This window comes from Cyprinus carpio, chromosome B11 (assembly GCF_018340385.1).
Source record: "Cyprinus carpio isolate SPL01 chromosome B11, ASM1834038v1, whole genome shotgun sequence".
NCBI lineage: Eukaryota > Metazoa > Chordata > Actinopteri > Cypriniformes > Cyprinidae > Cyprinus > Cyprinus carpio.
In genome coordinates, this window is record NC_056607.1 from 5,178,361 (window position 1) to 5,205,391 (window position 27,031).

The 27,031-nt window shown below is 37.5% G+C and overlaps 1 protein-coding gene across 1 annotated transcript in view; it reads right to left on the reverse strand.

Annotated features, from left to right (window-relative positions):
* Positions 1–27,031, reverse strand: part of cpne5b (copine Vb) — a 165,014-nt gene that overhangs the window by 15,740 nt on the left and 122,243 nt on the right. Inside the window, exons 9-14 of the mRNA XM_042733626.1 lie at positions 26,502–26,605; positions 16,753–16,794; positions 16,585–16,660; positions 10,497–10,550; positions 9,673–9,734; positions 1,080–1,126 (exon numbers count right to left, since the gene is read on the reverse strand). Coding sequence (XP_042589560.1) covers positions 1,080–1,126; positions 9,673–9,734; positions 10,497–10,550; positions 16,585–16,660; positions 16,753–16,794; positions 26,502–26,605 — 385 coding nt within the window. The remainder of the gene's footprint in view (positions 1–1,079; positions 1,127–9,672; positions 9,735–10,496; positions 10,551–16,584; positions 16,661–16,752; positions 16,795–26,501; positions 26,606–27,031) is intronic.

Sequence of the window (27,031 nt, forward strand, 5' to 3'; positions counted from 1 at the left end):
TAGCAACATGCTAACATCAAACTCAGCAATCAATTCTGATTTGTATTTCATTTACAGAATGCTATTTCTTGCTTTGAAGGTAAAGCTCTTCAAATCAGTCACTTATGAGGTTCTATGATGGTTAAGATGCCTTATCCTGTGTCTTCCCAAGTGTGGCCACTGTCACATTTGTGTCGTGACCCACTACAATAGCTTGAGGCTTTCTACACTGGATGTGTCACAGCAAACATTTTAAATACATTTGTCCTGTTACTCTATGTTTTCTGGGAAACCCTGTACAGTTTTCGTGTCCCCTTCGCCTCCCCTGGTCAACACCCCTGGTCCTGTTTACTGAGCTACATCCAGTGTAGACAGTTTCACTAAATATAACAGTTTAGATATACATCTGATGCATGGCAGTGCTCGCATCTGGAGTTGACATGGTGTTATCAATGCAATTCATTAGGTATTTGAACAGAGCTACTGTGTCTGCCAGAGCAATTCAAGAAATACATTTAAGAAACACAAAAGAGCACTCCAAGGTTTTTTTTTTTTTTTTTTTTTGTATGTTGTTCTGGGCTTAGAACAGTTGGGATCCAAACAGTTCTTGAGCTATGGTTGCATTGTTACTAAATTAACTCTGTAATTCAGCTCTCTTGTACTGCAGGCAGCCACCTTCAATAAATCTCTCAGCAAACTCCACGATGCCTTCTATTTACATCTTCTCGCTACCCTGTTCTGAACAAATCTCATTAATTTGCTGAATAATTCAAAGATGTTTGGAAGCAGTTTCTTGTGAAAGAACAGTAATTATTTGAACACTTGCAGCAAGTGCCGTGTCAAAAACGACGGGGTGTAACATACACTGCGGGCTGGTGTAGCTGGGCCATTTTAGACTGTTTTATCCAACCGGTTCACCTCTCAGCTTGACTTAAACCCTTACACAGCTCCCCGTTCAGCCCCGCAGCACAGGGGGCGCCCAGCTACAACTAATAGGAGTATATTGAGCGACACAAGCTGTAGAAAAAGACCAACGATTGGGTTTGGATTCCCCAACCTTTTAGGAGGTCACACACCATTCTCTCGACTTAATAACTTACCGTTAGAGGCGGTGAAATCAATGGCCACAGTGAAATTGATCTGGGTCCTGGGAAAAGAAGCAGAAATGAGAAAACAAAAGAGTAAGCAAAAATGCTCTCTGCAGTGATTTGGTAGCTTGCATAGAGACAGGTCTGTGCGGGCACATGCTAACACGCACACACAAGCATGAACACGAACATGGCTACATGATGGCTAATGTGTAAAGTCAACCCCAGCTGCATGGTCTTATTGGGATAAACAGGAAGAGCCATTATTTTGAGCTCACATTACTAGTTGTACTGCACTCAAACAGCATTGCAGTGCAGCCTCCGCAGGTCCATCTGCATCCCTGCCTTTAGCGCATCCCTTCACACAGCTTTTCCTACTGCTCTGGTTTCCCATCAGCCACAAAATCACATTGTGCAGCATGTTAGAGATACCTACTAAATGAGTCCCCCAGGCACCTTCAAGGATGACTTGCTTTCCAGCAGAAGATGCAGTGAATAGAAAGAGTTTAACTTTGAGTGATGCTAATTAGCCGAGGCTAATATTTTAGACTTTAAAGGTACTGTTTAGTTTAAAAAATACTAGGGCTGTCAAATGATTAATCACGATTAATCACATCCAAAATAAAAGTTTTGTTTACATAATATATGTATGTGTACAGGGTATATTTATTATGTATATATAAATACACACCACATAAATTATATATTTAGAAAATATTTACATGTATATACATTTATATATTTATATTCTTATATTTTATATTATATATAAATATATTTCATATATAAACATAACATATTCTTCTTAAATATATACATGCATGTGTGTGTATTTATATATACATAATAAATATACACAGTATACACACATATATTATGTAAACAAAACTTTTATTTTGGATGTGATTAATCGTGATTAATCATTTGACAGCCCTAAAAAATACACATCCAACTGATAAGACAGAAGTTATTATTGCTAAATCTGTTTTATAAAAGTGCCATATTCTAAATTAACATACCACAACATTAGCATAAAACAGATACACATAAAGCAAAGCAATTCAAATGATGGAGCACTTAAAAAGGAAATAATAAGAATTTAATTTTCATGATAAAAAGATGTCGAAGACAGCAACTCCCCTCCCCAAAAAGTCAAACACAGCAGCCCATTAGGGATTCAGTGGGTTATAAGAAAAAGGAAAAAAAAATAGTCCATAGAGAAAAAAATCAATAAAACCATAATAAAAGCAGAGAAAATTACATTACCCTTTAGAATCCCATGCTAATACATGACTCATGCCCCTGTGTTGCGCAGAGAGTAATTATCCTCTTATCAATTCATTAAAAGCCATTTACTCTCGGGTCCCAGTGCATCTCCGCTTTAAAAAACAGTTCTCTCATTTTGGGAAACTAGGTGATCGAAGCTGTGGAAAATAAGACCTCCTAAACTACCCTGGATTATTACTGTTTAATTATACATGTATGAGGAGGAAAATTAAACTGATCAATATTCTTTTTAGTTTTCTCTTGTCTGCTCATGAATGTGCCATTCCAAATTAGAACAAATGCTGAGCTACTTTCAGCAGTGCTGTTGTTCTGCCAGCCGTGTTAGCCTGTGGCACTAGAGCATTTCCACAGCCCAGAAACTTAATAGGCTTTAAAAAGGATGCCCTACGTCTCCTGGGATGAGTTAAACAGAAGGACAAGAGGAATCAATTTCTGGAGACATACATGTCACTGTGTCTCCCTCTCATTTGTCAACTGCAGTGCTCTCTGCAGTGCTGTGGGAGGCAGGGAAGCCCTGCATAGTGACAGAAACTCCACCTGTATCTAATGGAATGGAATGGACAGCATAGCACAGATAATGCTGTTTTTATGTCGCATGATCCATTATGACCCATGTGACATCATTAATGGCCTGCACAAATGCAGTCACACAAATCTAACACAACTTTTTGTAGCCTAGTCGCCATGGGCCCCCAACAGTCAGGGGTCCACAGAATAATCACCATTGCAAGCAACGGCCCTGTCTGTTCTATATATTGAAATCATATGTGCAGCAACGTGACATGTTGATCACATTTCAAATGCACCTCTTCTTCTTTGACTTTTTTCTGCACAATAGACTCTTACCCTGGCCAGCACAATCTCATCTGCCTTAATAGAAATGTCAAAACCGGTCCTGCGTGGGATGCACAGGCTGGCCGGAGACTCGGAGCACATAATAACAGGTTATCTGCCACTCTGTCATGAGTATTTCCATGCAGGTACTGTAAAGGTCAGTGCTTAATCAGGTGCACACACTCACAGCAATGAATGTGGAGCTCAGCATAGCAGTTCTTCATTGGCAAGGGCCAAAAGATCTTCCACTGTCTCATGATTAACAGGTTACTGTTTTGTTTTGTTTTTGCTTTTGTTTCTAGCAAAAAAGAAAAAAAAAGAATCTTAAGAATATGACATTCTAAACAAGAAAAATTTACACGAGAAGCACATCTGCATGAGATTTTGAGACTAGTTTACAAAAATACAACTTAAATATATTTGTCTTAACTTAACACAAATAATTTTCTCTTGTTTTAAGCTTTGGTTTTAAACTGATACTTTTATTCAGCGATGAAACATTAAATTAATCAAAAATAATACTTATGTTACAAAAGATTTCTGTTTCAAATAAATGCTGTTATTTTAACCTTTCTATTCATCAAAGAATCTTGAAAAACATAAAAACGTTATTATAATAATGTTTCACAATGTGTTGGTTTTTACAGTATTTTTAGTGAATAAGTAGTGTTTATAATTTTTAATAATGCATGTTTCCTTTATCTTTTGTTTTGTCTTATTTTTAGGGTGTGAAAGATATGTTATCTGAGCCATACTTGATTTTTCTCAGTAAACAGCACTGTCTGGCCATTTCATCAAGCTTTGGCGAGGCCTTAGGTTTGATTGGCTCTCCTCGTGGCTGATCTAATACCAAACTGGAGCAGCTCGGGTGTGATGTGCTCCAATTCTCTCCATCTTCTAGCCATCATCTCTATTGCTGTTCCCAACTCAGTCACTTAGAAAGCAATATTTGTCAATAATGCAGGGGGTTCCTCTTCTAAGTGGCAATTTCCTGTTTTCATTTAGACGAGGACTTAATCAATTTATGGTCTGTCAGACCACTAAGCCATCCTACATGCTCCGTGTCTGAAACACAATGCTGCAGCTCCATGAATACACATGTGCACACAAATGCACCCACGCACACTGTTGTTTTCTCCACATTTCATTGGGTTGTCTCCATGTGAGCATGAACCTGCGGGCTGTTTCCTGATGTTTATACAACCCAATGGCAGTAAACCCTCTAACCCTATCAGGGCTGCCCGTGCTGGGGCAGTCAGTCGAAACTGACAGAGATTCACCTAAATGTCAATTTGCATTAGGCTCAAAACTTCCGCTCCACTCTCTTATTCAGTTCATGGTCATTACACTATTTGTCTTTGACCGCTGTGGCTTATATTAAACCCCAGTAGGAAATCTATTGTTAGCTTAATTCAAGCTACATGGAACAAAATATTTCTTGATGATCAGCTGTGAATCCAGATTCTTTACAAAGGAAAATGGCCACATTTACACATTTCTACACACTTACGACAGAGTGTCTATCTTAGTATGAAAATCTGGTGTGAGCTCTCCTATAAAAATCACAATTTTCACTGTTCTCTGAGGTGAATAAAAGGAAAATCAGTGCCTACACCATGTGGCAAATGCACATGGGGTGTGAAATGAGGACATTATAAAGTGCAATGTGTACAAGTGTCAGTCAAAATGAATGATTTACACTGTAGATATAGCAGAGTGATTGTGTATTCCACAACTTTACAAATGCATTATTATTTTAAGGACCCCAAAAGGAAGATTATAATCATTTACTCACCCTCTTATCGTTCTAATCTTATATGAATCTTTTACAGAATGAAAGTTCATAGTGACTGTCAAAGGAGTCCAAAGACTTTGCCATACAGGTTTGATTTTACATTAGGATAAGTAAATTATGACAGAATGTTTTTTTGTTTTGTTTTGTTTTGTTTTGTTTTTTTTTGGAAACATCAGTTTATTAAATGATTAAACATGTTTGTTAATCAGCCAATTAGATTTTAGGGGTAGTGCTGGGTTTAGAACACAGCTGGAATTGGGTCTTAAACTACACATTGTTATCAACTTAAAAATTCCCCAACATAGTCTCATTGGAAAAACATGAGTTTACCTACATTTTTCCTAAAAACTTAATACGCTTCACTGTATATTCCAAGTTTTTGATGCACAATTCAAGTACATTAAAGTGATTTAAATCAATCCAATGTTTACAGAGCTGTGCAGAGAGTAAAAGTAATATGTTTATGTATGTGTATACATATACAAGATAAACTCTTTCTATGTACTGTATATATCCGCACATATTGTATAAAGACATTAGTAGAATATGCGACTACCGATTTAAACTTATTTTATTTTATATATACAATAAGCTGAATAATTGCAAAATAAAGGTAAAAAAAAAGTGGAGATATGGTTAGAAAGCACAGTCTATCAGTCAAATCCGAAGCAAGATGCAACCCACAGCAACACATTATGGCAACGACGTCTCAACGACAGAAAAAAGTAACCGATAAATGAATGAATGATCGTTACGAAAGTGTGCATCAAATACATTGAACATGGAAGCTCAAACATGTGTGATGCGCTAGAACAGACCTCACTGCATACATGCATATTTTTTCTTTTGTTTCTTAATAGCGGCTGAATGCACACATTTGAGCGCCTTCTTTTCCTTCTAATGGGGGTTGGCAAATCTACTACAATCTAGACACCTACTGCATGTCACCGGGATGACAGCTGACATAAAACACGGATCGCTTTGGAGAGCCAATGCCGATCAGTTAAAAAAAATGCTTGATCGGCCCTGATCCCGATCCTTGAGATCATCTCAAGACGTCCTGAATACTCGTGGCAGTAAAACACCAACAACTTTTATTTCTTTTACACACAAATTATGATTACAAGGGCAGATTAGATACTGCTATGTTATAACCACAAAATACAATTATATGGTTTGTAAACCATTCACATAGGTTTGAAACCACACAAGGGTGAGTAAATGATGACACATTTTTCATTTTTGGGTGAACATTTGTCATACATTTAATTTCCAAAAGTACAACAACTAACGCTATAAAACATTTCCAGATTCACAATCATCTGGACGTTCACGAAACTGAAAACACTTTTAGTGCTAGTCACTGGACATTTAATCTGGAAAGTGTCACAAAATGTGTAAGAAGCAACACAATATTAGGTCCCACTTTATATTAAGTGGCCTTAACTACTATGTACTTACATTTTAATTAATCATTTGGTACAATGCACTTATTGTGTACATACATGTTTTTACATTGTACTTATATTTAAAAAATACCTGCATGTAATTACATCTGTAATTTATTTATGTAATTACATTTGTAATTACTTTGTTGACCCATTTCTTACACCTTAACTCCCCTTAAACCCACCCATACCACCAAAGCTGTCCCTAAATGTACCCATGTCCCACCTCAATAGCAGCAAAAGTGTTTTGCAATACAATATGAACACAATAAGTACTTATTTTTGTATGTAGGTACATAGTAGTTAAGGCCACTTAATATAAAGTGGGACCCAATATTATTTTGCAGAAATGAGCCTGACTTAAGTTGAAAATCCCTGTGATTGAAAGGTAGTTAATGGTTTACAGTAGGTTGGGGCAAAGTGAGGATTAGCCTACGTTTGTTGTAGGACCAACAAAATTGACAAAATCATAGCTGCACTAAACTTCATCCAAAAATACAATGCATACAGTCAAATTTAAAATGCTTGTCTGTAGCTATTATGCACATATGTGATGGAATAGAAATTGTGGTGAAATTGGTCTATTGCTGAAACACTTTCCTCAAGGGCAAAAGTTGAAAAAGGGTGAGAAATCAGGCTGTGTGAAATGATAACATAGCTAGTGTTTAGAAAAACCCACTGCAATCTCAAACATATTCATCACACAATCTCCAAGGTCGAGAGCTATACATGTGACATTCAGTCAAACAGCACTGGAGAGCTTCAAGCAGATGAATGCAAAGAGATGACTCTGTCCTTTTTGTAAAATGCCAGATAGTTTAAGAGAACAGCCAATCACTGCATACTCTAGTTTAGTGATCACAGCTCTGATTGTCAGATCATCAAGCCCTTCATATGTTCCTTTCTAAGATGATGTTTATCCCTACACCACAAAACAAGGGTAAGAGGGTCGTGTTGATCTTTGGATCTTGTTTTATTTCAAGCATTAAATTGTTATGAATGTAAATGGAGGGTTAACACATAATGTCAATGATCTCTTTTTAAATATACATCAAGACATCATATTTACATTATACATTAAATAAAATTATGTATTAATAACCCATTTATTAACTCTTTCCCCGCCAGCATTGACAGCCAAAAAACCTTTTATTCTAGCTTCATGCAGGTTTTTTTTTTCTTTCTTTTCTTTTTTTTTAACACTTGAGTTAAAAAGTAAAAAAAAAAAAAAAAAAAAAAGAGCAAAAAGCTTAGAAAAATCTTATTTTTGTCATAGACTACAACTGTATCAGATTCAGATTCATGATCAAAACATACTGTAGATGGAGTCGATCACTTCCACCGACACCCCCAAAGCTTGCACAGTCCAGTACCACTTCCCGGGTCAATGTCAGGCAGTTTTGATTTATAGAGTTTAATGTTTGTTGATCACATTATTTTGCAAATGCATCTGCTTACATTCGCTTGTTTCTGCTTCTGCTTCATCTGCGTTTTGATCTGGAGATTCTGTACTCTTTCAGAAGATGCTCAATAGCGCCCCCTACCATGCAATAGTTCCATCAATGGCAGGGAGAGAGTTAAGCTTTCTGTGCTAATCAAGTGTTCCTCACCTGTCCTAAAAAAAGTGAAGCCGAAACATTTTAATCACCATCTCTTGCAGTATAGGTCATAATCCCCACGTCTTCAGCTAAGTGAATGGGATCCAACTAAATAATCAAATTACACTTCAAAAATTTTTTTCCCGAAGATGGTTTCCATCTTTTTAGGTAGTTCTTATCACACTGATGTACATTATGTTCAAGCTTTCGTCTTTCTAATAAGTTTGCTTTTAGTTAGCTATTTGATGCTATAAAAAGGGGTGTGGCATCATTATTGTGGGGTTGTGATTGGGTCTGCAGGAGTTTGGGCAGGACTTTTATACGGTGGCTCTATCTCATGATCAGTACTGAGCAGGTCCAGTCTCCTGATGACGCCATTTTCGCAAGATAACAGCAGCCATAAAATTCATAAAATTATTAAAGTTTATTTTGGTTAACTGAAATAAAGCTGAAATACAATATTTTTGTCTTGGCAATTAAATGAAATAAATTCAAGCTGATATACTTTAAAATTAGTTTAGTTTTAATTAATTAGTTAATCAGGTTAGTTTAAACTAACAGAAATGATAAAAGCACATACAATTACTAAAACTTACACTAAAATGCAAATGGGAAATATAAAAACAAAAGCTTATTCAAAATGCTATAATAGAATATAAGGGTGCTTTCACATCTCTAGTTCGGTTCATTTGGTCCGAACCAAGGGCAAACAATTATACATTGTAGCATTTTTCAGCTTTTTTGGTTCCTTTTCACACCACACTGATTGCTTTGGTCCGAACCAGTTGAAACGAACCAAAATTCAGTCACATGACAACATCCACATCACTCATTGGCCATGACGTATTTCCTAAACTGCTTTTCGATTGGTCAGAATTTACGTGCGGGAAAATTCCAACATAAGAGGAAAAGCCAGCAAACAACACGGAGACAACACAGCTATGGAGAGATGACTGCGTGGGCTGGTTTTGTCCCTGGCCATAATCTATTACATTGTTTGTATACACCACAATATGCAAACAATACATTTCTATAATGAAGCGCGTATGCGGCTTGAAAACAACGTTCTTATGCACTGCACACGCAGGCGGGCATCGCTCGTAACGTCAAGCGGAGGCGTGCATTAATCCACGAGCTGCCATGCTAAAGTGCAAACTGTCAACAAACACTTCCTCATCCCATAATGCACAGTGCAGCTGACTACGACAGCTGGTTTAGTCCAAAAATGATCAGTACTTTTTGCAGTTGGGTCTGTTCGAGGTCGGATCACGTTCTCACCACATACGAAAAATTTCAGAGTAACTGTCAACAAACCACTCCAGTGTCTCTTCAAGCAGGTCTCGGTACGCTTGTTTGGTCCGCCTTTGGTGCGCACCCGAGTGCGATTGCTGCTTTTACACCTGCCCAAACGAACCGCACCAAAGGGGGAAACGAACTCTGGTACGATTCAACTGAACTAAATGAGGCAGGTGTGAAAGCACCCTAAATAATACTAAAATAACACTGGTCATTGTAACAGCAAGAAATCAGTTTGTGTGTAATTGCAAAGTCATGTGAGCCACCCTGCTTTTGTCAGAGCATCAGTGTACAGTAATATGTGTGATTCACAGCACCTGTGCAAGAGCATTTGTCTCTCTACTCACCCTCCTTTGATGTAATCGAGGAAAGTCGACTCTGATTCCACTGAGAACGACAGCAGTGTCACCTGCATCAAAAACAGATCAAAAGAGACATCTGAATCTACAACAAAACAACTAGAGAAAAATATGATGCCACATGATGCAATTCAGTCATGTTAGAAATTGTCCTAATACAACTTGTTTCAGATGAGGCAGTGAATGATGCGGGCGAAGTGTCAGACCCTCTGGGAAGCGACGTTCTCAAACTGATCTCGTGATATAGGGCAATAAGGCGACTCTGGCACATTCATCAATCAAAGCATGATGCTCATATCAGATTATCTCTGTTGTGCTACAAATTCCTGCTTTCATATTCACTTCCATGATCTCTATCTACCCACACTCCCTTTCTCTTACACACATACACATGTAAACAGATGTTCAGTGTGGCGTGACATTTGGTTTAATGTGCATGTCTTGGCCGGGCTATTTTCCCCATTTTAAAGCCATACGCAAAAGCGCTTAAACAGAATGCTTTATAAGTACCCGTCAAAGGAAAACAGCTTCTCCATGCAGCCACGAAGCAAAGCTCTCTCTTGTTTTTACCACTTGTTTTTATTAGCATGGGTATAAAAGGAATACTCATTAATGCGGGAAGACATTTGAAAGCCACTGTGCATGTCATTCCCTTTCCCATCACATAATTGAACACAGGAAACGGCTGTAATTAAAGGCTTCGTCTGTGTGCACATACATGCGTGTTTGAGCGTATGCTCTGATACACAAGCGCATACACACTCACAGTGGTGAAATTTGTTTCATAAGTTAATCTCTGAGCCACCACTCACCGTGCCGGAATTTACATATTTCTTTTTTTTCATCTTCTTCTTTGGATTCACCACCTAAGAGCCATTGGAAAACAAATCAGAAATCAAAATAAGTTCAGACAGATGAGATTGGACGGAAGTGGGATTTAGATTCATTAAACAGATAACAAACAGCCTTTCCTCACACAGGATGGTGCCTCAAAAACAAATCAATTATATTTCCTTGGAAAATGCCACCACCTGCGGAAGATGTGTCTTGCTCTGAGTTAAATGTGATTTCACATTGAATTCTCCAATTCTCAGGTCTAAAATGTACCACATTTTTTAAAGAAAATATCAGTAGTATTTTGGATATTTTGGTATATTTTAGACTGCACCAACCTAAAAAGCTGAATAAATAAGCTTTCCATTGATGTATGGTTTGTTAGGATAGGACAATATTTGGCCGGGAAACAAATATTTGAATATCTGGAATCTGAGGGTGCAAAAAAATCTAAATATTGTATTGAGAAAACTGCCTTTAAAGCTGTCCAAATGAAGTCCTTAGCAATGCATATTACTGATAAAAAAATTAAACTGCCCCTATTATGGATTTTTGAAAATTACCTTTCATGAAGTGTGAAAACATCTTGCAAAGTTTTAAATCAAAAAAGTGCGCTGTATATAAAGTTCTTGTCTTTCAAAAGAAAGAGTCGACTCCGAGTCATGAAAACGAGTTTTTTTTAAATTAACTCTATAGCTGCTTCAAGGTGATGTCAAACTGAAACATTAGGATATTTATGCCCGCCCACTTGTTGTGCGTGCAGACCTGGGAAAAGTGACCCCCCCCCCCCCCCCCAAACACCATGGCTGATTACAAAGTGAACATGCAAGGATGGTCAAACACTCTTTCCAAAAAAAATAAAAATTAATAAATAAATGTAAACAACGATGTAGGACGATTTTGAAGTTGGAGGAGAAAAGTGTTGGGAGTTTTAAGACATACCCTGTCTTGAACCGTTGTACACAGAGTATGCGTGCACATCGCAGAGCTAGACAAGACGAGCAAAAGGTGTATAATTTATTTATTTATTTTTAAAGAAAATGACCGATCGTTTCGTTATATAAGTTGCGACTGATAAATTCTTTGCGACTGAAGAAAGGGAGACATGAACATCTTGGATGACATGGGGTGAGTAAATTATCAGGATATTTTTATTCTGAAAGTGGAGTAATTCTTTTAAAAACTGTTGCCATCATGTACTCTGAAGCCTACTGTAGCATGCAAAATAGGTATTTAGTTGTGTGTATTGTGTTCGCTCCGTGCAGCTTGTAGGTCTCTGTCTAACAGTAATATCTGTTCACTCGCAATTGTCTAGAAATGTATGGATGAATAGTGAATGTTTGTTGTTGTTATTACTTGTAGCACTGATAAATAATAGAGCAATACGTTAGTGTACAAACTGCAGTGCTTCATCAATACTTTTCTGCATTGGGCTAACACATGGCTGTTTGGGTGTTTACCATCGAGCTGTGGGTTAAGTAATGGTGATGGGTGTCTGTTATTTACCTGCGCTGCACACAGTAGACCAATCACAACAGACTGGGTCATCAGACCAGTCACCGCATTTTAGCGTCACGCAAAGGAGGAGTTTGGAAAAATGAATCGTTAAATGAATCGTTTGGGAGTCATTGAGCAAAAAAGGAAAAAAATAAATGCATATTTTAAGACAATGAAAGTGTTTTTTTTGACCTTGCATGCTTGTCAACTTGTTGTTGTGGACTCTCAAAACCAAAGTATGAACCTATCATTACCCATAAAAGGGGCACTTTAAGTTTTAGGGCCCTATTTTAACGATCTAAATGCAAAGTGTAAAGCGCACAGCGCAGGTGCACTCAGGGCGTGTCCAAATCCACTTTTGCTATTTTAACGACGGAAAAACCGTTGGCACGCCCGGGCGCATGGTCTAAATGGGTTGTCCCTATTCTCTTAATGAGTAATGGTTGTTTTTTGGGCGTAACGTGCAATAAACCAATCAGAGTCTCATCTTCCATTCCCTTTAAGAGCCAGTTGCGCTCGTGCTATGATGGATTTGCTATTTACACGCCGGAATTTGGCAATCGCAAATACAGAACGCGTCTCCGAGATGAAACGGAGCTGCTTGTGTGCGAGCAAATACATAGCCTAATTCTGATACTTGCAATGACTATCCATTATGACATGTAGACATTTTTATATTTAATTAGCCTACCAAAAATTATTATGCATTGCAATCCTTTAATTTTTAATATTTAGCATGTTTGTGTGCTGCTGTGCGTCCCTGTGTTTAATAAGCAGCGTGTACGCGCGTTGTGGACCCGCCTATACTAACACGCTCTTTTAATAACAAAGAAAAAACATTGCGACAGACTTTAGACCAGGTTTGAGTTGGTCTATGGCACAGTCTATTTTCAGTTTCTTAAAATAGCAATGCGGCAGCAATGTGCCTGAACACACCTCTTTTTTAGACCAGCACGCCCATGGGTGCACAAATGGGCGCAAATGCATTTGCTAATTAAATGACGTGGCGCTGGACGGAAAAATGCGAACGGCGCCGGACTGAAACTAGCAAACACACTTGCACTGCGCCTTGCGTTGCATTGCGTCGGGTGTATGATAGGGCCCTTAATGTATTTATGGTCAAAATATTTTCATGGAATATGACCTTTACTTAATATCCTAATGATTTTTGGCATAAAAGAAAAGTCAATCATTTTGACCTATACAATGTATTTTTGGCTATTGCTACAAATATACCCATGCTACTTAAGACTGGTTTTGTGGTCCAAGGTCACAAACAGTGCAACAAATAAAAAACATGAAGCATTATCTATAATATAATATGATAAATAATACAAATTGGGAGTTATATAACACTTTTTTTCTGTAGCATGAGTTTTAACTTTTGCACTAAAGGGCAACTTTATGTGTTTCTTTCATTTCTAAACTATGTAAGCAATGATTCTTTGCTATATATTACATCTAACATATATTTTGATAAGAAACATAAAAGAATTAAGGGTATCCATTTTATTGATGTCTCTAGTAAAAGAAATGAAAGAGAGAGCGAGAAAGAGAGAGGCAGAGCGAGAAAGAAAAATACAGTTAATTATGATGTAAAGCACAAAAATGAAAGTAGAACCATCCAGGTGACCTCTGTAAGGGGTGAAGTACAGAAGAAAGGACTGGCAACCCCTGGTCGTCCTCCATTCATCTCCAAACACAAAGTAATCAATAGCTCAAATAGACTCTTTGTGCTCAGATGGATGCAAGGATCTGGACATGAAAAGAGTTTTTGAACATGTTCGCTGTAGACTCATGGCCCAACACCCCTTCAGGTTCACAAAAAATCTGAGAGGTGACATTACAGAGTGGAAATTTATAAGATGTAAATCTAAAGACTCCTTGATGTATAAAAAAGTTCATGTGCCATAATAAAACATTTTATTACACTGTAATAACCTCTTTATTACACTGTAATTACATAAATTCCTACAAATTCTCCAGGGAAAACAACCTCTTATGTTCAGTAATATCTGTACCCTAAATAATACACCAGAACTCATTCCAAGGACAATAAACCAACTTGAAGCTTTTGTTTAAGCCTCAACTGCTACCTCCCAAAGAGACACTATGAATGTTTTATCAGCTCTGAATGCACAGCTCGCAACAACATTTTCACAGGCCACCTGAATCACTGCTTCGTCTGCAATGAGATATTTTATTATGTGTTGGCATCAACACATTAGAAGGCAGGGGTGCTGGGAATGCTTGCGGTATTAGACACCCTCCTTTGGAGAGGAGATGGTAAATCGCTGCAATAATTCAGAATCCCAGGAACGCTCTTATAGTAATCCCCATTTGCATTCTTCCCAAGGGCTTTGATGACTGTACTGTCCAAGCAATTACCAGAGAAAAAACAAAGAGGAGACTTTTAGATACCTGCGACACTGAATGTGAATGGGGGTGGCTAGAGAAGGAGTGTGAAATATCCATAAAAAGAATCTTATTTTAGAGTTAGAAGCTGAAGAAAAAAAAAAAAAAAAAAAAAAAAAAAACCTGGGTTCATGCACAGAACATTTGTTACTGTGTCTTCCAGATTGAGGAATCAGTTTTAAATTGAAAATGAAAATATTTGAGGGTATAGAGAGAAGACCACCGGGTTTCATGGGTGATTTATGTGTCAGCTGAAAAATTAAAAACATCCGTATGGCTTGGAATATTTGATCCTGTACATCATTTTGAGTGGTTTTTATCTAGTAACACATTTTGAATTTTATGCACAGAATAAAAAAAGGAAAGTCTGCTTTCTAATGATACAATTATTATCTTTCTAACAGTGTTTTCGATATATAAGCCATTGGCTAAGGCTAAGGTTAATTTGTGTATGTGTGTGTGTATATATTTTTGGGACTAGTATTATTTATTTTTTTTTATATATATATATACACACAGTGGGTACGGAAAGTATTCAGACCCCCTTAAATTTTTTTACTCTTTGTTATATTGCAGCCATTTGCTAAAATCATTTAAGTTCTTTTTTTTTTCCTCATTAATTTACACACAACACCCCATATTGACAGATAAACACAGAATTGTTGACATTTTTGCACATTTATTAAAAAAAGAAAAACTGAAATATCACATGGTCCTAAGTATTCAGACCCTTTGCTCAGTATTTAGTAGAAGCACTCTTTTGATCTAATACAGCCATGAGTCTTTTCTGGGAAAGATGCAACAAGTTTTTCACACCTGGATTTGGGGATCCTCTGCCATTCCTCCTTGCAGACCCTCTCCAGTTCTGTCAGGTTGGATGGTTAAACGTTGGTGGACAGCCATTTTCAGGTCTCTCCAGAGATGCTCAATTGGGTTTTAAGTCAGGGCTCTGGCTGGGCCATTCAAGAACAGTCACAGAGTTGTTGTGAAGCCACTCCTTCGTTATTTTAGCTGTGTGCTTAGGGTCATTGTCTTGTTGGAAGGTGAACCTTCGGCCCAGTCTGAGGTCCTGAGCACCCTGGAGAAGGTTTTCATCCAGGATATCCCTGTACTTGGCAGCATTCATCTTTCCCTCGATTGCAACCAGTCGTCCTGTCCCTGCAGCTGAAAAAACACCCCCACAGCATGATGCTGCCACCACCATGCTTCACTGTTGGGACTGTATTGGACAGGTGATGAGCAGTGCCTGGTTTTCTCCTCACATACTGCTTAGAATTAAGGCCAAAAAGTTCTATCTTGGTCTAATCAGACCAGAGAATCCTATTTCTCACCATCTTGGAGTCCTTCAGGTGTTTTTTCATGTGTCTTGCACTGAGGAGAGGCTTCCGTCAGGCCACTCTGCCATAAAGCCCCGACTGGTGGAGGGCTGCAGTGATGGCTGACTTTCTACAACTTTCTCCCATCTCCCAACTGCATCTCTGGAGCTCAGCTACAGTGATCTTTGGGTTCTTCTTTACCTCTCTCACCAAGGCTCTTCTCCCCTGATAGCTCAGTTTGGCCGAACAGCCAGCTATAGGAAGGGTTCTGGTCGTCCCAAACGTCTTCCATTTAAGAATTATAGAGGCCACTGTGCTCTTAGGAACATTAAGTGCAGCATAATTTTTTTTTGTAACCTTGGCCAGATCTGTGCCTTGCCACAATTCTGTCTCTGAGCTCTTCAGGCAGTTCCTTTGACCTAATCATTCTCATTTGCTCTGACATGCACTGTGAGCTGTAAGGTCTTATATAGACAGGTGTGTGGCTCTCCTAATAAAGTCCAATCAGTATAATCAAACACAGCTGGACTCAAATGAAGGTGTAGAACCATCTCAAGGATGATCAGAAGAAATGGACAGCACCTGAGTTAAATATATGAGTGTCACATCAAAGGGTCTGAATACTTTGGACAATGTGATATTTCCATTTTTCTTTTTTAATAAATCTGCAAAAAGAGTTTTTCTGTCAATATGGGGTGCTGTGTGTACATTAATGAGGAAAAAAAAATGAACTTAAATGATTTTAGCAAATTGCTGCAATATAACAAAGAGTGAAAAATTTAAGGGGGTCTGAATACTTTCCGTACCCACTGTATATTCTGTGTGGTCGACATCTCACCTCATATACGTTGAACTGGCTCTGACCTCGGGCTAACTCTCTGTAGCTGGTGGTGAATTCACCAATGAAATCATGGCTAAAACATAAGAAGATTCGCAGATTCACTACAGTGAAATATCACTTAAACTCTTCATTTGTTATCACATCAAAAGCCAGTCATCAGCTTACCTGCCATCACGATCCCAGTCATACACTTCCACTTTGATTGTTCTAGAAAACACAAAAAGCCCAGGCATGTTTGACAAAGAAATACACTCTAGGAATTTGCATGCAATGTCTATATTGTTTTAGCACCTGAATTACTAAAGGAATTCTGAAAATTAGATAATGGTGCTAACATTGGCAAACACTGAAAGGTGAACTGATTTTGAACATCATAATTTCTGTACATCTCTGTGATTTTAGCCTACCTCCACCAGCCACCTGAATCCGCTTTATTAAAAGTGCATGGACTTCACTGTGTATTTGCCCAGTTATAATGCTCTTCTCAATACTTAATAAATTACTGCAGCCATGATCAAAGGAAAATGTAAACACATGCAATAATACAAGAATATTGATTTATTTTATTATTATTTTTTTAATACAACTCAGTTTACCACTTGGTTTGCATGCAGGAATAGTGCAACATTAATTGCATCAGGAAAATAGTGGTGGGTTTCTTATTTACTGTATAATGAGCTTAACTGACATAAAATTTACATATACAGGTGCATCTCAATAAATTAGAATGTCGTGGAAAAGTTAATTTATTTCAGTAATTCAGAAATAAAAAGTTAATTTATTTCAGTAAAAAAAAAAAACAACAACAACAAAAAAAAACATTTTTAGTGAATTGTTGGCCTTCTGGAAAGTATATTTATTTACTGTACATGTACTCAATACTTGGTTTCTCATTTTCCTCTTGACAATACCCCATAGATTGTCTATGGGGTTCAGGTCTGGTGAGTTTGCTGGCCAGTCAAGCACACCAACACCATGGTCATTGAACCAACTTTTGGTACTTTTGGCAGTGTGGGCAGGTGCCAAATCCTGCTGGAAAATGAAATCAGCATCTTCAAAAAGCTGGTCAGCAGAAGAAAGAATGAAGTGCTCCAAAATGTCTTGGTAAACGGGTGCAGTGACTTTGGTTTTCAAAAAAACACAATGTACCAACACCAGCAGATGACATTGCACCCCAAATCATCACAGACTGTGGAAACTTAACACTGGACTTCAAGCAACTTGGGCTATGAGCTTCTCCACCTTTCCTCCAGACTCTAGGACCTTGGTTCCCAAATGAAATACAAAACTTGCTCTCATCTGAAAAGAGGACTTTGGGCCACTGGGCAACAGTCCAGTTCTTCTTCTCCTTAGCCCAGGTAAGACGCCTCTGACGTTGTCTGTAGTTCAGGAGTGGCTTAACAAGAGGAATATGACAACTGTAGCCAAATTCCTTGACACGTCTGTGTGTGGTGGTTCTTGATGCCTTGACCCAAGCCTCAGTCCATTCCTTGTGAAGTTCACTCAAATTCTTGAATCGATTTTGCTTTGACAATCCTCATAAGGCTTTGGTTCTCTCGGGTTGGTTGTGCATCTTTTTCTTCCACATTTTTTCCTTCCACTCAACTTTCTGTTAACATGCTTGGATACATCACTCTGTGAACAGCCAGCTTCTCTGGCAATGAATGTTTGTGGCTTACCCTCCTTGTGAAGGGTGTCAAAGATTGTCTTCTGGACAACTGTCAGATCACTGTCTTCCCCATGATTGTGTAGCCTAGTGAACCAAACTGAAAGACCATTTTGAAGGCTCAGGAAACATTTGCAGGTGTTTTGAGTTGATTAGCTGATTGGCAGGTTGCCATATGCTAATTTGTTGAGATTGTTGTTGTGAATAGGTGTTTTTTTGTTAAACGTGAGCCAAAATCATCACAATTAAAAGAACCAATGACTTAAACTACTTCAGTCTGTGTGCACTGAATTTATTTAATACACGAGTTTCACAATTTAAGTTAATTACTGAAATAAATGAACTTGTCCACAACATTCTAATTTATTGAGATGCACCTGTAAATTGTAACAGATATGAGTTCAGCATGCATACAGGGTGATGATGCATAACCCAACATATGGAAAATAAATATACAGTAGCTGTATATTTTGTCAATGTTATACAGTAGCTAATATATATATATATATATATTATATATATATAATTATTATTATTATTATTGTTGTTGTTAAAAGAAAAAATAAAATAATGTCATTTATATCTTCTAAGATGGTTAGAATGTTTGAGAATTTTATCAAATAACATAATACTGTGATTAAAATGTTATTAATTTAATTAAAAAAAATTAACATAAAAAATCTAAATCCAGCATAATATAAATTCACAGATCGTAATATCTACAGATGAGAAAGGATTATTTAAGATCAAAACTGTTGGAATAAACATCACATGCTGATGTAAAAAAATGTTTATGCAACTATATGTCATCTTAACATATTTAATATTTATTAATATTTACGTCTATGATCAAAAAGGTGATTAAAAGTTAAAGGGGTCATTGTAACGTATTAAAACGTATTAAAAGTGACTAAATCAGTATGTTCCAGGAACATAGTAAAGATTATTTTGTGCTGATTTAGAGCAAGACTTGCAAGACTTGGACTGAACTTCTTTTACCATGCTTTGATTGGTCTCTTGCTGTTAAGGCCTAAATTGAGTCATCAGTCACAATTAAACAAAAGCAGCGCAGGTTGGTGAATGCATCCTGTGGCAGGTGTTCGCTCAACGGCTTACATCAACAAGATTTGCTGAAAAAAATAAAGCTAGCTACTGCCCATATTAATGAGGATAAAACACAGTCTCTTAAAGCTTGCTCATTAGCATGACTGAGAGGCATTACAGAAAACTCTATAGACCGGCAAAGAAAATCTGTTCCTGTTTACTTCCTGTCTGCAAACAGTCCAGAACTCCCACGCAAATCATTACAGCCGTTTATGGAGAAAGTGAATAATTCTTATGATTACACTGAGTCAGTGCCCAGAGGGAACAGTGTTTCTGGAATAAAAGCACAAATGAATGTCATGGGGTGGCTTGCTCAGTTCTGCTGAGTTGTCTTGATGTTTACTTTGGGGTAAACAAATGAGTGGTCTAATATGTCCCGTGATACCCGTAAATTCGAAAAAGCATGCCGTGAGCAGTTAATATCTTTCATGTTGTTCCAAACCTGCAAGACTTTTGTTTCTTTTGTTGAACATAGAGTGCAATGGTGCTTTGGACCCCACTGACCTTCATTGTACACATTCAGAGAAAAAAAGGTACTTTGGTACTGATTACTCAACTCACATTGCTTGTAATGCATTACCCCTAATGCTGCACCTTTGTATCTTATTTACCATATATATTTACTGTATATACCATATTAATACATTAAAGGTGCATATTAGTACCTGAATTGCACATATTTGTACCTTTTGAAAAGTCACAGTTTTTGTACCTTTTTTGGTGAACGTATATGGACAACACATTATTTGAAATATTTTCTTACATGTTTCATATGCAGGTTTGGAACAACATGAGAATGATGTCAGAATTTTCATTTTTGAGAACCTCCAACTAGGGAACCATCCCTTTAAGACTCTATCTGAAAAAAACTTTTCACCTCAACATTGCCATTTGACTTGTAGGCAAAAGTTTTGCACACCTCACCAGTACAGCAAAGGAAAGGCAATATATCAGAAAATCTCCTGTAGTTAAAGAAGCAACAAAAACACGCTTCCTCCATGGAATTGTGGGCGGTAGCGTCCTTTGACGTTCGTTATCTTCAAAGTAGCGAGTCAGCGCCTCTCTGAGCATCTGTCACCTGGGCGTCATGTTCCCTGACAGTAAAAGAGTGCAGCCGCCAAGACGGCTCCCTAGGCAGCTGTCTATCAAGCCTGACAACAGAGGAGAAGAAAATAGATTGCGCTCTGAGCCCAAACAGTGAGGACGGGAGGTGGGGAAGGAGCTGTGCAGAAGACATTGAAGGCTGAAGGTACAATCCAGAGCTGTTTTTAATTCCCATGTACTGACCTCAAACCAAAATGTCGATCCGAGCTTCTCATCGCTTCGGGCGTTGCGTGAAAAACGCGTTGTGTGGGATTGGAAAGACACATTGGATGTCAACACCAGTGTTTATTGCAAAACTATGGTTGTCTCTTGATATAACATTTATATATTTTGAGCTGCATTTTCAAACTCTGCTTGACAGTTGTCATTTTCTAGTGAAAATTTGATTCCTCTGGAAATTTCGAAAAACTTTAGCCTAAGGTTTTCATAGATAAAACAAGGCATATATCCTCCCCAAGGTTTATTCTTAGTCTAAAGTAGAACATCTGTGATTCATTTCATTACTGTCTCAAATTAATTGAGATCAGAATAAAACCATGGAGACGTGTGGGGATGTTTCGTATCTACTCTTTTGAAGCTTGGAATAGAATGGATGCACACTGACATCTATTTTAATGAGCTCTGGAGCTATAATTTGTTACGTCTACATAAATGGCATGGATGATGTATTGACGTCGTCTTTTTTGGGAACTTCATTCACAAAGATCATCACAGTTCCCCAGGAGACAACCGCCTGTGGTGGAACTGCAACATCATGTAATTTATGTTCCATATATATTCACTGTCCTGGTTTATTTCCCCACTGTTAATGCTCTTTCACGATGCGTATGGCCTGTCAAAGATACAGCCGTGCCTTATAGGTGGAGTGTCACGGCTCTGCAGTATAGTGAGCCAGAGAAGACAGCTGGATACAGAAAGAGATGTGCTTAAAGCATATTTATATTTATTAATGAAAAAGGGTATCTCAGGATTTGTAGCAAAGAGTTAAAGGCATAGTTCACACAAAAATGAAAATGCTGTCATCATTCACTCACTCCCGGTAAATACTATGTATATACGACACTATGTGTGGACAAAAAAACTTCAAAGTATTCTTTGAAATATCTTCAAAAACCCAACACAATTTTTCCTTTGGCTTTAGGGTTATTGCAGAAAATGAGCTCTGTGGCCAATTAAAGTTTATGATTATAACACATTTTGTTTATCATGATAATCTTCACAAATGAACACAAGGGTAAATGGCTATATAAACAAACTAGACCACAGTCACATGGTTATTAACAAGAAGACAGTGAAAATTGGCTAGTGAGTAGATGAGTTTATATGGTCAACTTACATTGTCTGATATAACCTGGGGTGACCATACATACCCTTTTTTCCGGACATATCCTGGCCAGTATTTCTATGTTGCCTAAATATCAAGGTTTTGGCTTTGTTTATCCTGGCCAGTATTTCTATGTTGCCTTATGGTGACCCATACTTTTGGCTCTGTTTGCACACACACAGAGCAGTGAACACACACACACACTGTGCACCCACCCGAGCAGTGGGCAGCCATATGCTGGTTGGGGGTTTCAGTTTGCACCTAAGTCAGAGCGCTGTACATTCACTCCCCCCACCCACAATTCCTGCCGGCCCGAGACTCGAACTCAACAACCCTCGATTAGTCCGACTCTCTAACCAACGACTGCACAGACTTTTACAGTCGTGTACCGTTTATTTGTGCTGCACAGACCAATTGGTGTTTGCATACAATGCATACAATGCATTCATTTTATTTTTGAAATTATTTTTAGGACATGTCCAGGAAAAAGGGCGCGTATGGAGACCCTAGATATAACCACTTGTTAGAAACCAAGATTGCCAAGTCTAACAAAACCAGCCCCATTCCTACTCAAAAGTAGCCCACTCACAACCAAAACAAGCCCAATCATGTTCAGTGTAGACAGCATCACTGATTATAATGAGTTCTACAGTATTTTGCCGCACCGCTCACATCTGGTGTAGACACAGTGTGAGACTGTTAACTTTAGCTGCATTCGTTGTGAAACTTGCTAACTAGCACATTATTAGGAAAGGCGATTTGCAAATATTCTCTTCTGGAGGTGAAGCTGGGTCACGAACAGTGATCCATCCTTCAGGAACAACTTTTTAGCAAAACCTGCTTTGTGTTGACTCTTGTTTAAAAAGCAGCCTGGTGTAAAAATAATTGTGCAAACAGAAATACATTTAGGTAGTTCAGGGGTAGATCGAACACTGCGCTTTGCGTGGAATCCTGCCACAACATCCTTTGCCAAATGATAAGCACACTACTATATCATGATTTTATTTTCTGTTCGATTAATGTTCATTACAAAACAGTGGGGGGAGATTATATTATGACAGCCCATCATTGTAAAACAGACATTTGATATAGAGTGCAATAAAGCAGTAAAAATTAATCACTTTAAAAAGGCTATTATTCACCTCCTGTATGTGCTTTAAATATTTGACGTAGACCACATTTTAATCTTTGTTTTGCATAACTTACACCTGATACATGTGAAATATCCACACCTGAACATCCTTTGGCAAATCATCAGACGATCATCAGACAAATCATCTTGTCGGTGGACAGACTGTAAAGCCGCGAGATGCGTGATCACAACAGATGGCAGTAAAGAACAATTCTAGTTTGCGATCTAGTCAGAAAAAGACGCTGCGCTGTTTCAATGCATTACAGGCTCGTGACTCAGAATGCAAAATGGAATGTAGCTTTTGGTTGCGCTACACCATTACTTGCTGGAAAAAGTAGTTAGCTACTGGAAAAGCTACACTGATTTAAAAGTAGCTGAGCTACTGTCACGCTACTGAAGATGTAGTTACGTTAGTAGCGTCGCTACTTGTAGCTAGCTACTCCCCAACACTGCTTACTCAGGGCGGGTCTATGCTAAAACGGCAATGTCCGTCAACAGTCATGGGAGAGGCCTATGCAAAGTGATGTCAGTTTGCCCAGAATCTGAGAACAGCTTGCTCTGGGAAAGTGCTTATGATTTGTGGGGATAAAAAAAAAAAAAAAAGATTTTATATCATTATAAGATGGTTGTGTTCACACACTGCCATGACACATTTCGGTTGAAACACCTTGTAAAAAAGTAAATTTTGCATCCAATTTCCCCTTTAATGAAAAGTATTATTTACTTTACGTTGTAGAATAAAACTTAAAATATATATTGAGCTTGTTTTAACCACAGACCTTATCCGGGGAATTTGACCAAAAAAAAAAAAAAAAAAAAAAAGAAAGAAAGAACACCTTTGGGATGATGAAACCTGAAGTGCCATTTCCAGGTTTTGACCTACAAAAATACAACAATGCTGCAGCACACTATTCTGACCATTTTTATTCTTGAGTGAAGAATCCCTTTGAGTTGCAGCTCACTATTTTTTTAAGTGGCAGAAAATGGAATTTCAAAAATAATGACTGTAAGAAACATCTTTCCATTGCTATTGGTTGAACAAACAGGTAGTTCCACCCCTAATCTTTACAACTGACCATTGTTGAAGATATCTGACCCTCATTTTTGAATAAAGGCACAATGAAATTTCATCAAAATGCCTCACTTCCTGATTTGGTGTGGCATGTGGCACAGTTCAGCACCATAATGTACCGTGCTGCCTGTCATGAAAGATTAACCCTGGAAAGCAGCTAGAGCACACACAGGCAAGAACGTAATTTTTTGACATGCAGTTTTGGTTCACCAAGCTGATTGGTCGGGACAGAGTGGTAACCCTCGCTGTGTCAAATGTGTGAAGAGTGGGCAGAGCATGTACTATTATAGTTACTCAGGCACGTCACACCAAGTCCTATGTTATCTCTACAGCATCTCTCTTTTTGAACTGATGTATGATAAATTTATAATGCTTATAGCATTCTCGAGCAAATACATGTAGGCAAGGGTCAAGTTCAACAGTTCCTCTGTGGTAACCATGGAGACGATCTGCTGGCATCTCTAAAACAGCTTTGTTAAAGCAGTTATTAAGATCTTATTTATCACACTGTACATATTTTAGTTATATTATTCATCATTATATCTGATGTTCAGTCATCTTTGTATGGAAACACTCTTGAACAAGCTTTTAAAAGGCAGATATTGGTTGGCTTATTCTTCACATCCCACTTATATAGTCTTGTATGTCAAATGTTCAACACTTATCATACCATTAAAAATAAATGAATAAATAAATAAAAAGCATACAAGGCCATAAAATACTAAATAAACAAGATTATAGATAAAGATGACTATGTTATTGTTAACTAATATATATATATATATATATATATATATATATATATATATATATATATATATATATATTTCATGGTCTGTCTGAATACTGGATTTATACCATAGTCAGTCTGAATAATCAGTTATACCATAGTCAGTCTGAATAATCATCAGTTTAATCACCATTCCATATTAATGCGCTGCTTTAATTGATGCACACAAGCCCACACACACACACACACACACACACACACACACACACACACACAGAGAGAGACAGAGAGAGCGAGACAGCAAGAGAAATTCAGAGATTGCAGATTGTGCTACGCACACACATAAACTTGTTTTTAACGCTTCTCCATGATTTTTATTAATAAAATAGCCTAGATACTACATTGCTACATTATATTCCTCAGCAACGAGGCAGTAAAATTGCTGTTTTTGAAGTAATTAATTGTTTGTAGAAAGAGACGTACAGAAGCAGCACAGGTAATGTACACACAGCTGTCATCTCTCTATTTCTCTCTCTCTCTCTCTCTCTCTCTCTCTCTCTCTCTCTCTCTCTCGATCAATAATTAATTGAAATAAATGCTATAATTCATTCAGATTCATTTATTACATCTATGTGTCTGATTTGAAGAGGGCAGAATGCTAGACCTAACATGCCGTAACTGACGAAAATAACCGTCATTTTTACCCTTCTGTTAAAATATTGCGCTGCAAAAAGCATTACTAGTTTTAACTTGTCTTTGCCTCCATGTCGTGCATTTAAATTCCTTTAATGCACGGCAAGCAATTGATTATCCCTTACAAATATATTAGATAATTAAAATAGAGTTGAAAATATATATAAATATTATTGGGAGATTAAAAAATAGAAATCTTGCCTTGGAAAATAATTTTAAATAAAACTGAAATAAACAAATTAAAGTTGAATAGAAATATACAAAAACTAATAAAAATAACAAAAGCACATATAGCAAAAATACCAAGACGTAAACTAAAATTAAATTCAAAACTAAAAATAAATTTCAGAATATTAATAAGTACTATAATAGTTTATAAATAATAATAAAATAACTACAATAAGAAAGATTTTTACTGTTACCCCTGGAACGAAATCTAACTGCAAAAAAAATTACTTTTTTCAAAAAAACATCTTTCATACTGTGGGTATATTGGTGTTTCTTAAACTATAGCAAATGTGAGCTAGAAATATATTTTACTTTGCATCTACAAATCTTTGAGCCTCATGGGACTCAAACCCAAGCACTCTGCATTGCAAGTGTTATGCTGTACCAGGTGAGCAACCGCTAACATTTATTTATTTTACTGCCACTAACATTTTTTTTCCAACTAGAAACTGCAATTAATTGTACAGTATACAGTATAGGTATATAGGTAGAGGCATGTTTTTCCAATGAGCCTGCATTGACACATATCTCATATTTCATCATCAAGCTCTTCTTCTGCTGTTTCCTTGGTAACCAAATACACTTATCTTTGAAAAAAATAATGATAGGTAGACGGACGGATGGACGGACGGACGGATGGACGGACGGACGATAGATAGATAGATAGATAGATAGATAGATAGATAGATAGATAGATAGATAGATAGATAGATAGATAGATAGATAGATAGATAGATAGATAGATAGATAGATAGATAGATAGATTTTTTTTCATTGACTCCTTTTAGGAGTGAAAGTTAAAGGGTTAAAGAGACCTAATGGTGTTATGTAAGAAAGCCAGTGCTGGTCTGCGTGTCTTACCTGTCATAGTCTCCATTACAGAGAGCTCTGACTGGAATGGTGAACGGCTGCCAAACAGGGTTGAGGGTGTTCTTCACCACCTCAGTCTTATGGCAGATCGTAAATTCATGTTGAGAGAACAAACAGAAACACAAAGATGTGAAGGCACTGCGTAACTTCTGAGGAAACTTGACTGACATCAGCCACCTGCTGTGTTTATTTCATGGTGATCAAAGATGACAAACTATATGAACTACAGCATCAGTTATACACATCACATTGTTTTTTGGGGTGATTTTTTAGACTTTGGAAATGACATATGTCATGTAAATAATATGGTTTCCAATAGGGTGACCAAACTTGCCATTTTTGCAGCACAAACAAAGCCAAAACCTGGATATTTCAGGCAATATAGAAATCCTGGCCAGGACGTGTCCTGGGAAAATGGCACATTTGGTCACCCTAGTTTCCAAAGGTATTTGAAATTGCATTGTAGTGCAATTATCATACCATAAAATGAAACATCCTTACATTCTATAACAGAGATTATT